Genomic DNA, 11,792 nt, shown 5'->3' on the forward strand with positions numbered 1-11,792 from the left:
ATGTTGAATTCACAAGCAACATGTGGTGGAAGACGAGCGTCAGTGATTCATTTCTCAATATAAACATCTGTGTGAGTCTGTATAAGCAGGTCTGGGGACTAAATTTAAATTCAACCAAATGTTGTTATTTTTGTCTTCTATAGGTTGTCCAGGGATTTGTGAATGTATCTCTGGCAGGGGGAGCCCAGGGTCTCATGGTCCACCTGGTTATCCAGGCCCGCCAGGATTACCTGGACATCAAGGACCAAGAGGGGACCCAGGTCTGAAAGGAAATGAGGGTTCTCAAGGACCACAAGTAAGAACAGTGGGACTAAAACTGCATGTGCAAATAAATGTCTTTTGTGTTATTTTTGTTATTCCCACAATTATGTGTGCTTGCAGGGCTTTCAAGGATTTTCTGGTTTAAAGGGACAAAAAGGAGAAAAGGGTGATGCTTTTGCAGTAGGTGTAAAAGGTGAGCGCCTCTCAAAAATTTAAATTGGTTCAGTTACGATGGCAACCACTGCACATTGGATTAGGTAAAGACTGTTTAATAGTACTATACCTTTAAATTAGATACAGACTGTATTTGTTTTTCTGGAGTGTTTAAAGCCAAATCTCTATTGGTTGCTTTTGTTACTTGAAGGTGCCAAGGGTGACATAGGTGACCCAGGATATGGTGGTCCTCATGGAGGAACAGGTGGGCCAGGACAGGATGGACGAGATGGCATTGTGGGAGAACCCGGGCCACCAGTGAGTCTATATATTAAAGTCCAGTATTGTGCATCATGTGACAAATCTTTTAAAGGTCTCCGCTCAAAGACACTGCATATGTAAAAATGATCCACTTTGATACTCTTTTCTACACTTTTGATCATGTTGTGTTTTTTCAGGGCGATGGTTATACAGGATTACCTGGTCCTAAAGGTTACCCAGGTCTTCCTGGACCTAAAGGATTTCCTGGACAAGCAGGTCCCCCGGGTGATGGTTTACAAGGCCCCAAGGGAGAACAAGGACCTAACGGAAATCAGGGACTTACTGGCATACCAGGAATTCCTGGACGACCAGGACCTCCAGGTCAGGTTTCTCACGATTTGTCATTAAGAAAAGTGTCATGGGATTTAAAAACAAACAAACAAACCACAAAAAGCTGTATTTGAATACAGGAGAAACACAGAGATGCTGTCCTGAAGGTGAGATTGGTCCCCCTGGTCCAAAGGGTGAGCCAGGTTCACCAGGTAAGTCTTGCAGGTGCTAATTATTTATTTAAAAATGTTCACATGTTTCATCTGGAACACTAAATTTAATCAGAAATCTAGATTTAAAAAAAATGTCATTAATAAATTGTTTAGTGCTTTCTATTTATAAAGCTTGTTACTTCATTATTTTCAAAGTTACACAGAATGGACCCTACAGTTACTACTACAAGTGATTTGTTTTGTTTTATTTTTTTTGGCCTCTTATAGGGATTCCAGGTCAGCCAGGGAGCAATGGTCCTCCCGGAGAGCCAGGATACCCAGGCACTAAGGGCATGAAGGGAGATGATGGTGGAGTTCAGGGGACTGGACCACCAGGTAATGGCTGTAAAAACAGAGCATTTGTTGAAGCTTGTGGACCATCAGTTATTCATATAGTAGGGACTATTCCTTAAATCTATTAATTCTAAAAAAAAAAAAATTAAAAAAAATAGTTTTTTTTTATGCTTATAAATCTTTCTTAATTATAAAAGGACCTCCAGGTTTAATTGGTGAACCAGGTGAACCAGGTTCCAGGGGAATTAGTCTAGAAGGCCTTCCTGGCCTTCCTGGTTTTCCTGGACCACCAGGTAGGAAAGGGCCTCCAGGAGATGTCCTCCCAACCAGGCCAGGTGCAACTGGCATACCTGGCCCTCCTGGGAGTATAGGCTATAAAGGACTCCGTGGAATTCCTGGAAACCCAGGAATACCAGGTAAGATTAACTTAATCTGAACTCAAACAAATCTCTAGCAAATGGGATTCATGGCCTGTATTACAATAATATTCAAAAGAACAGAACAAAAACAATGTGCTTTGCATTAGTTCTGTACATTTAGATTAGTTGACTGTTGGTCTTTTGCAATTACAGGCCCACAAGGCCAACCTGGACAACCAGGCTATAAAGGAGAGCCAGGGGTCGATGGTGACCCCGGAGTCCCTGGACCAATAGGCCCACCGTGCTCACAGTGCGAACTCATCGGCCTACCCGGACCCCCAGGACCTCCAGGAAATCCTGGAGTGAGGGGAATACCAGGTGAGCAAACTGCAGCTATACCCCAAATCATGGATAGTCACGTCTTTTTATTCATATCTACCTTATCTTCCACAGCTTTACAAATACAAGTACAATTTAAAACTTTACATTTGTTTACACTGAGTACTTCAATTTTCATATCAACATGAATATCCCACACTATTGTCACGATAAATAGTATATTTGTTTTGTTTTTAGCATATAAACAGTTTGCAAAAACTTATTTAGTAAAAGTAGAAACGTAAAGCAAAATACAGGACAATGCAAAATTGCTTCGCATCTGTTTAGTTTCACTAGAAAAGAAGTTGGATGAAGTACAAATCCCATTTCTGCTCCATATGTTAATAATGATTATTTATCTAGTTTCCTTATTGATATAAATTTCAATAACAACAAAAAATATAAATACAAAATATATTCTCTGTGTGATATAAAACTGATCATATATTTTATATCGACACGTCAAAGACAAATAGCTGCAGTTTGTGGACTGTAATATATAAAGAAACATGGAGTAACACTAATTTTAATACTTGTTTCATCTTTTAATTTTCAGATGTTCATAAGTTGCTAATCTAACAACACTGACCTCTGGTGGCCAGTATGTCCATACATAAGGAGGAACAGTCAATCAACTTCTGTGTCAATATATGAGTATATTCATGCTCATTTATCCATGTCATCTAACCATATATTTTGTCACTGAATTTTATGACGTTGAATAGGAAACACTGGGCAGATAGGTCTGAGAGGCGATATTGGTCCACCTGGACATGGATGGAAAGGATCAAAAGGTGTTCAGGGTCCTCCTGGTTTACCAGGACCAGCTGGACCAACAGGCTCCACTGGCCTCCCAGGAGATCCTGGAACCGATGGGTGGCCAGGACAGAAAGGTCAGCCGATGGTATCTTATTGGATAATTATTTAAAACCTTATAAGCATTTTATAAAATTCAACAAGTAATTCCATTCAGTTTCCAAAATCCAGTTTGTTTAACTTAATAGCCCATCACTTATACATTCAACAGCTAGCTGGTAAGCAGCATGCTTAATTAAATCTGTGAACCTCAGTGTGCTGATTAAAGCAAGGTTTTCTGTTCAATTCTACAGGTGAAAGGGGGTATCCTGGCAGGGCTGGAGCCAGAGTTTTTCCAGGTCGCCCTGGACCTCCTGGACCGAGAGGTAAACAGGGTGAAAGGGGCCTTAATGGCCGCCCAGGTTCCCCAGGGTATCCAGGACCAGATGGTAATAAAGGTAAGTCTGTAAATGTGTCGTGTCTCTCTTATTTTCCTAACCTAAACTTGTGGGTATCTTAGCCTTTTGTTCTTTATTTATAATAATATTTATTATTATTATTATTATTATTATTATTATTATTATTAAATATTTGATCAAAAAGCTGAATATTATTATTATTATTAGTTGAAACAATCAAATATATTGAACTATGTACCTGTACTATTCAAACTCTAGACAAGTCTACGACAAGCAAAACACACGTATTCTTACGAGTGAAGATCCTCTAAAGGAATTTGGTTTGCAGGAAATTTTTCTGTTTAGTAAATTTAAAAATGCAGCCATTAGAAATAAATATATACTAAATATAGCACAGTTTCCTGTTGGAGCCTTGACCAGGTTGTATTGTACCATTTCTGACAAATGGTGGAAATATCTGACTGTATGTAAAGGAAAACACAGAAATCAGGCACTAGGCAAACTTTTAAGATGGAGTGGAGTGTAATAATGGGAAGCTGTCTTCTCTGTTGGGTTCAAATAATTATGCTCAACTTTTTTTACTTACTATTATTGTTGTTTTATTAGTCTGGAGAAGCTTGATTTCTCTTCTGTTTTTTTGTTTTCTGAGATTCAAATGTGATGGTCAGAGGTTTGTGAGTTGAGAGTTATGGCTAATATCAAAATACCTATTTTTGTATGTTTAATCTACTCTGATGTGCTTGTGGCTCCTGTTCACAACAATGATCAAATAATTTAATTCACTTTTATCTATATAGTGCCAAATCACAACAGTAGTTGCCTCAAGGTCCTTTTTATTGTAAGGTAAAGACACTTGGAAGTACCAAATGTAGTCTTTTTCTTTAAGTTATTTTCTCTCACTTCTTGTGTACTTTATGGAAGAAAATGGCAAGCATTTCATTTCTGTTGTCTATTCAGGTTTACGGGGAGACCCTGGAGATCCAGGAGTGACAAGTCCAGTGAATATAAGGAAAGGTCCACTGGGTCATCCAGGAAGGATGGGGCTACCTGGCGCGCCTGGACTTCAAGGTAATGGAGTTTTAATTTAACCTGCATAAGTCTTTAGAAAACAGCTTTATTCTTCTTTGGTAGAAAGACTGTATAGATGGACAGTGATAGACGGTGCAAAACTAAACAATTAGCAATTTGTGATGTAATTTATAGGTCCAAAGGGCACATGGGGAATGCCAGGTGACTCTGGACCTGATGGATGGCCTGGTCCACCAGGAATTAAGGGTATCCCTGGAGTTCCAGGCAGGTCAGGAAGAGCAGGACCTCATGGAGACCCTGGGAATAAAGGTTTCATTGGTCCCAGAGGATATCCTGGGAATGATGGAGATCGGGTACTCAAGTCAATTCAATTTAATTTATGTAGCGTCAAATCATAGCAGTGACCTCTAGGCATTTTGTACAGTAAGGTAGAGACCCTGCACCAATACTGTGAAGTTATTGTCTGCATATTTTGATCACAGCAGTGTAAATATATATATGTATGTATTAGTGCTGCCAATAGATTCAAAAAATTTACTCAATCTCACAATTTTCTGTAATTAATTGCGATTAATTGCAATTACTTGATCAATAGCCTGGTTGCAATTACAAGTTTGTAACAGACATTTATGCAATATAATGAATATAATGAAGTAAATGCAGAATAAACACAAAGAATGTATGCTTAAATTTAAAGAGAATTTGAATAGTTTTCTTCAATCTTTTAACACAGGCTCTCTCCTGTGAAATACAACTTAAAAAAATTACTAATAGGTAAGTATACGCTAATATATAATATATTAGTGTATACTTACACTAATGTATATTATTATAATATAATACTATATTCTAGTATTATAGCACTGATGTATAGCGAGAGAGAGAGAGCCTTCATCAGGAACTCGATGGGGATGTGGCGGACAACACTAGAGGCCAAAGCCAATAGCAGAAGTCACCATCAAGTGCGGGATCTACCAAGGAGATGCTCTGTCCCCACTGCTGTTCTGCATAGGCCTGGACCCCCTCAGTGAGATGACTGGCTACGCATACTGACTACGGAATGGAGCAGCTGTCAGCCACCTCCTGTACCATTGGCTGGACAAAGCTGGACTGAAAGACAGCATAGAGGCACTAATCATGGCAGCACAGGAACAAGCTCTGAGCACAAGATCCAAAGAGGCTGGGGTCTATCACACCAGGCAAGACCCCAGTTGCAGTCTTTGTAAAGATGCCCCTGAGACAATCCAGCACATAACAGCAAGGTGCGAGATGCTAGCTGGCAGGGCATACATGGAACGCCATTATCAAGTGGCCGGCATAGTGTACAGAAACATCTGTGCTTAGTATGGCGAGTGGCTCCAGCAGATCTCAGGAACAACATCGGAGATCTCTGTCCAGAAGAGCGCAGTCCTAGGAACGGCTAAGATACTGCGAAGGACCCTCAAGCTCCCAGGCCTCTGGTAGAGGACCCGAGCTTGAAGGATTTAAATATTGTGCGTTTTTAAGTGGAATTATTCAGACTTACAAATGCTGGTGTTAAATTATTGGATTGTTTTGATGTATGTTATAGGGAGATCCAGGGCTTGTGGGATATTCAGGTATTCCAGGGAGACAAGGCTTTCCTGGTGCCAAGGGTAATTATGCATTTTTTATTAAAACATACTAAATAGCTGATTTAATTTAGCTACAAACAGTGGGAATTCTATGTAGAAACCTCGGTAAAAAACGCAGAATCAGTGCAATAAAAAAAAAAAAAGATTTAAGTACATTGTCACTGCAAATATGGTCAAGAATGTAGCCCAGTCTCTCAGTACAGTCTCATTTTGTTATGTATTTATTCAGTTATTCAAATCTCTTCCAGGTGATCCAGGACCATCTTATGGACAACCAGGTCCACCTGGACCCAGAGGCATCCCAGGAGAGAATGGCTTCAGTGGTAAATTAAAGTTATTTTTCAAGCCCCCCCGCCAAAAAAACAATTTATACCAAATCTTAAAAAAACAAAACAAAAAACTTATCCTACAAGATATATGGTAGTTTCATTGGCTAAATAAAGTTTGCATACAAAACCAGAAAAAGCTGATAATTTCTTTAGCACCTCGAGGGATACCAGGAGACCCAGGTGATCTGGGACCCAGAGGAAACCCAGGACGACCAGGACCATCAGGCATTCCAGGAGAACGAGGAATACAAGGAAGACCAGGTGATCCCTATAGGTTTGATTTTAGAACTTTCTGGATGTACTTCAGCAGCACAATTAATAAACTGATGTTTCCAATGTTTACCTTATTCATAGTTTGATTCAGGAGAAAAATAAATTTCCCCTTGTCGTTAGCTTTTTTTTCTCCATCATTAAAGGGAAGAAATAATTCTGTGCAAGTAACCATTTCAATTTTGTTCTCACATAAAATATTGTAAATATGTAATGTGTCAGCCAGAAACTGGATTCAGTTGTATAAAATCTTTGAGTGTATTTAATTTAAAATAATTTAATCTGGATTTAAATTTAGCTCCTTTAACATTAATTTAATCTACAATAATAATCAGTTTCTGCAATTTAACACTTGATTTTATTCCCTCAATTAACATTGATTTGTTTCCTATATATGAATGCTTGTTTGAGCTCTTTTGTGTATACCTATGTATACGTACAGGTTCCCCTGGACCCCGTGGTCCACAAGGCCATCCAGGTCTTCCAGGTTTTCCCGGTGATGAAGGAAGTGTGGGACTACCAGGCCCCCCTGGCCGATATGGGCCCCCAGGTACAAACATAATTGTCTCAATCCAAGAGTTTAGATGTGTTCATATTGTTTAATAATGAAGTAAAACATTAAAAGGGTTATGAACATTATGAACAGATTTGCTTTCTTCATTTATTTGTTTGATCATATAGCATAATATATCATATAATAATTAATTATATGTAATAATAGAATACAAGATGGAAAAAAAACTGAAACAAGAAGCATGATTTTGCAATCATAGGACCAAACAAGACAGTTTGCACATCATCACACTGTGCTTGTTATGTTAGGGCCCCCTGGACCACCAGGTCTAGATGGACTGTATGGGCTTACAGGTCCAAAAGGGATGAAGGGGGCAAGTGGTAAGAGAGCATTATATAATATTATTTCTTTTCTATGTCTTTTAGGACTGTAGGAATTTTGTCGCCGTTGGGTGCCAGTCGTATAGCACATTATTTATTGTTACAATTAGTAATAATATGTGTAGTTGCTAATTTTTAAATTGTTTTTCTTGATACACAATCAAATGTGAGCACATTACAATGTGATGCTATGTTTTATATGTACTCACTTATAATACAGGCATAGATATCCCTGGCCCTCGAGGACCAGATGGTTTTCCAGGAGTCAAAGGGGCCAGGGGCTACCAAGGACCTCCAGGAACTACTATTCCTGGGACTAAAGGCCAAAGGGGCCCACCAGGGAATCCAGGTATCATGACTTTTATTTGTAACAGTTCTGTCTGCACTAGATACAATTTTGTGTCAGGTTGTGCCAGGAAGAGCATCTGGCACAAAAACTGTCAAATCAAACATGCAGAGCGACTATGCTACTATGGTGACCCCTATTGAATAAGGGAGCAACTGAAACTAACTTTTTATGTTGCTAAGGGTAGATTGTTTTTTCTTTTAGGCCTCCCAGGACTCCCAGGTGAACCTGGTTACCCTGGTATAATCTGCCAAACACCTTTGCAGGGACCTGCTGGAGGTCAAGGATTTGAAGGACCTACAGGACCCCCAGGTATGTGTGTATGCTGGGTCATATTTAATTTACTTTTCTCTACTTTATTTCATTCCTATTAAACCCCCTCCTGGGGTAAAAGGGAAAATATACAATGAACAAACAAAGCAGAGGGTTATTCAATACACATCATCACTATCACAAAAGGAGAAATAAGTAAATGCAACTGTCAACAAATGACCCTTTTGAATTGGATGGTGCTTTGTGCCTATGTAACTGTGTGTATGTTTGCCACTAAATATATTTATACATATTTCAAATTTTTAATTTTTTTAGGTCCTCCTGGAGAACCTGGGATACCAGGCTCCAGCCTTTTGTTCAAAGGAGACCCAGGACCAACTGGCCCCCACGGCTTACCAGGTGTTCGAGGAAGAAGGGGCCTACCAGGACCACCTGGACTTTCTATCCACCAAGGCCCTAGAGGACCTAAAGGTACAAACAAAACAATGGTCAATAGACATCATCAGTAACTTACAGTGCAGCTATCCAACTGATTATACTCCAAATGTTACCACACTTTGACAGGTGAGCAAGGTCCTGTTGGTCTAATGGGCCTACCTGGACCCAAAGGTCAGCTAGGTGCCCCTGGGCCCCAGGGCCCCAGCGGAGAAATTGGCCACCCTGGAAATAAGGGTAAGTTGTACTGTAGACAAGAAACTAAAATATACAAGACTTCACAGTTCAAAGCAAAATAAATTGATTTTTTTTAAAAGTTGTAATTGTTCCTATAGTAGATGTACTAATCAATTTTTTTTTCTAGGTGTCAAAGGTGCTCTTGGTGATTCTGTCAGTATATTAACAGCTACTGCTCCCCCTGGACCTCCAGGTCCTCCTGGTAGCCCGGGATGTGTAGGATTCCAAGGTGTCATGGGTTCCCCTGGTATTCCAGGTCGTAAAGGTAAACCTAATGTAGTCTTTGGACAGTTATAAGTGTATATTTCGTTTCTGTCTGTCCAACTTGAGTATTGTACATGTCTTCATCCACTCTTTATTTCTTTATATTTTACAAGGAAATATGAAATAGGTGTGAAAGTACAGTCCAAGAGGAAAAACCATAGTTTGATTTGTCTTAGGTAAACTTCTTATTTCTTCAAATTAGATTTCTAATTTCTAATTCCTTGAAATCTTCAGGAATAGTTTTCCAGGCTTCTTAAAGGACAGTCAAAGGTCTTATTTTGTTCTTTTTTTTTGTTCTCTGTCAAGATTATATTGAGGTCCAGGCTCTGAGGAGTCCAGTCCATGACTGATAGTGTTCAATTATGTGTTTTTATAAGCAGGTATGCCTATACAACAGATGCTTTTCAGAGGGTATTGTAAAACTCTGATGGTGCTTCTCTGTGTTCATAGTTCCGTTTATGCAGCCCCAAACCACGAGAGAGCCTGTTTCAGGGCCTCTGTCAGGTCTTTACTGTATTTTTTTAATTTCTTAAGGATATGAGTTGTATAAAGCGCTTTGAGTGCTCGGATAGATTAGAAAAGCGCTGTATAAGAACCAGTCCATTTACCATTACTTTCAAATACTCTTCATCTGATGTAGTGTTTTTAGCCCTGCCAGTTCCTCCTTTGTCCTCTACTTTTCTACTTACCTCAAATTTTTTTAAGGCATACTGCACATCATGTTGAGATATGACAGTTTTTGGCTACAAGTTCGTTGGGAATCACCTTGTTGGTGTTAAAATATATCCCCAGTTAAATTGTGTTATCTTTGGCATTTCTCATAGATTCAGATAATGAAATTGTAACAAATAGCATGATTTTGTAACAGGTTGCTAGTAACATAGTGTTTTAAAATTACAATTGAAATTTGGGTCTTTGGTTCTAAGTTGTCTGCTATGTGTTGACAAGTTTGCTATGTGTTTGAAGCATTTTTATGCTTTAATGTTTTATAGGTCAGTGTAAAGCGGCTTAACAGCCAAACAAAAAAATCCATACTCCTGTATACATGGCTGTATTTACTCATTTGCTTTTATCTGCATGTTTCAGGGGAGAAGGGTCCGGTGGGGTCTGTGGGCCTTCCTGGTATAACAGGTCCTCCTGGTCGTAATGGTCCAGCTGGAGATCCAGGAGATGTTGGTTTGCCTGGATTTCCTGGACCTCAAGGTAAATATTCATATTTTCTAGATAGCTCACTAAATTAGTGTGGAAATTTCCTGATAAAATTTGGAAATTCACTCTGGTGTACTAATATGAATAATATAGCTCTGATATGCTTTTTTTTGATCCTCACTTTGATGCTTTCGTCACCTAATACACACGCTCTTTGTTCAACCACAACAACTTCAAGGTATCCCAGGTCCTCCTGGTGACCAGGGTCAGCCAAGCTACAGGAGGATATTGAATGCTGGATTTCTGTTAGTTATACATAGTCAATCAGTTGAGGTCCCACAGTGCCCAGCAGATACCACTCAGCTTTGGGTGGGACACAGTCTCATTTACCTGGAGGCACAAGAAAAGGCTCAAACACAAGATCTGGGTAAGCATCCGCATAAAATGGTCATTTTGCTGATTTCTTGAAATGTATTCATCCCTGGTATATAGAAATTTGAAGAAAAATTTAAAAACCCTTCCTTGTCTATATTTTATAACATCTATTTTTGTTTTTTTCAATCTGTTTTCCTTGCAGGCCAGCCTGGCTCCTGCCTCCCTGTTTTCTCCACCATGCCGTTCTCCTATTGTAACCAAGCTGCCTGTTCTTATTCTAGTCGCAATGACAAATCCTATTGGCTCTCCACAACTGCTCCCATACCCATGATGCCGCTATTTGGCCAGGATATTGTGTCCCATATCAGCCGTTGTGTGGTGTGTGAGACCATTTCACCTGTGGTGACTTTTCACAGCCAGAATCATACATTCCCTTCATGCCCACCTGGATGGAGGAGTTTGTGGGTGGGATACTCTTTCCTCTTGGTAAGTACATTAAAAAAATGTTAAAGTGTTTCAAAGGAAAACTTCTGTTAACTCCCCTCACTGTGTACCTGCTGGCTTGCTGTCTGTAGCACACAGGATCAGGAAATAATGGTGGTGGCCAGTCACTGGCTTCTACTGGTAGCTGCCTTAAGGATTTCCGAACTCATCCCTTCATTGAGTGCCAAGGGGCACGGGGTTCCTGTCACTACTTTGCCAATCTCTATAGTTATTGGCTGACTACTGTAAGCCCAGCAGAGCAGTTCATAACCGCAAGTCCTGGCACCATCAAAGCAAGCGACCAACAGCGACACAGGACCAGCCAGTGTAATGTCTGCCACAGAGAAGGATAAGCATTGTGGCATTTTACCTAAGATTATGATTTTTTTTTTTTACCCAATTACCCAAACCTTACTCATACCACTCAGGATTAAAGATGAATTTGATTATGTTCGTTGATAATAAAAATGTATTAAAATAAATGTTTTGCACACCTCAACATTTAACATTATTTTCACTTAGGTACCATTTATAGTTCTAAAAAAGCTCCTTATGTTCTATAATTGTGCTATAATCTGTCAGACTAGCACTGTAATCCTCTCTGAAATGACCTTTTCTTGTGTTTATTATTAT

The 11,792-nt window shown here is 39.4% G+C and overlaps 2 protein-coding genes across 3 annotated transcripts in view; one reads left to right on the top strand and one right to left on the bottom strand.

Annotated features, from left to right (window-relative positions):
• The window catches only part of LOC309693858 (uncharacterized protein), a 28,418-nt gene extending 16,658 nt beyond the window's left edge, over nucleotides 1–11,760 (top strand). The window contains exons 23-48 of the mRNA XM_082513446.1: nucleotides 144–295; nucleotides 382–454; nucleotides 626–732; nucleotides 873–1,056; nucleotides 1,146–1,217; nucleotides 1,446–1,553; nucleotides 1,709–1,927; nucleotides 2,084–2,248; nucleotides 2,974–3,141; nucleotides 3,358–3,501; nucleotides 4,420–4,530; nucleotides 4,666–4,844; nucleotides 6,062–6,125; nucleotides 6,353–6,427; nucleotides 6,587–6,694; nucleotides 7,146–7,253; nucleotides 7,526–7,597; nucleotides 7,818–7,946; nucleotides 8,148–8,255; nucleotides 8,532–8,687; nucleotides 8,781–8,888; nucleotides 9,016–9,153; nucleotides 10,239–10,355; nucleotides 10,540–10,728; nucleotides 10,879–11,162; nucleotides 11,252–11,760. Coding sequence (XP_082369572.1) covers nucleotides 144–295; nucleotides 382–454; nucleotides 626–732; nucleotides 873–1,056; nucleotides 1,146–1,217; nucleotides 1,446–1,553; nucleotides 1,709–1,927; nucleotides 2,084–2,248; nucleotides 2,974–3,141; nucleotides 3,358–3,501; nucleotides 4,420–4,530; nucleotides 4,666–4,844; nucleotides 6,062–6,125; nucleotides 6,353–6,427; nucleotides 6,587–6,694; nucleotides 7,146–7,253; nucleotides 7,526–7,597; nucleotides 7,818–7,946; nucleotides 8,148–8,255; nucleotides 8,532–8,687; nucleotides 8,781–8,888; nucleotides 9,016–9,153; nucleotides 10,239–10,355; nucleotides 10,540–10,728; nucleotides 10,879–11,162; nucleotides 11,252–11,512 — 3,599 coding nt within the window. The 3' untranslated portion in view covers nucleotides 11,513–11,760. The remainder of the gene's footprint in view (nucleotides 1–143; nucleotides 296–381; nucleotides 455–625; nucleotides 733–872; nucleotides 1,057–1,145; nucleotides 1,218–1,445; nucleotides 1,554–1,708; nucleotides 1,928–2,083; nucleotides 2,249–2,973; nucleotides 3,142–3,357; nucleotides 3,502–4,419; nucleotides 4,531–4,665; nucleotides 4,845–6,061; nucleotides 6,126–6,352; nucleotides 6,428–6,586; nucleotides 6,695–7,145; nucleotides 7,254–7,525; nucleotides 7,598–7,817; nucleotides 7,947–8,147; nucleotides 8,256–8,531; nucleotides 8,688–8,780; nucleotides 8,889–9,015; nucleotides 9,154–10,238; nucleotides 10,356–10,539; nucleotides 10,729–10,878; nucleotides 11,163–11,251) is intronic.
• The window catches only part of LOC309693852 (uncharacterized protein), a 548,750-nt gene that overhangs the window by 40,341 nt on the left and 496,617 nt on the right, over nucleotides 1–11,792 (bottom strand). The gene's annotated exons all lie outside the window — the stretch shown is intronic.

The sequence above is a fragment of the Aulonocara stuartgranti genome (genome assembly GCF_965226115.1).
Source record: "Aulonocara stuartgranti genome assembly, chromosome: 18".
Lineage (NCBI taxonomy): Eukaryota > Metazoa > Chordata > Actinopteri > Cichliformes > Cichlidae > Aulonocara > Aulonocara stuartgranti.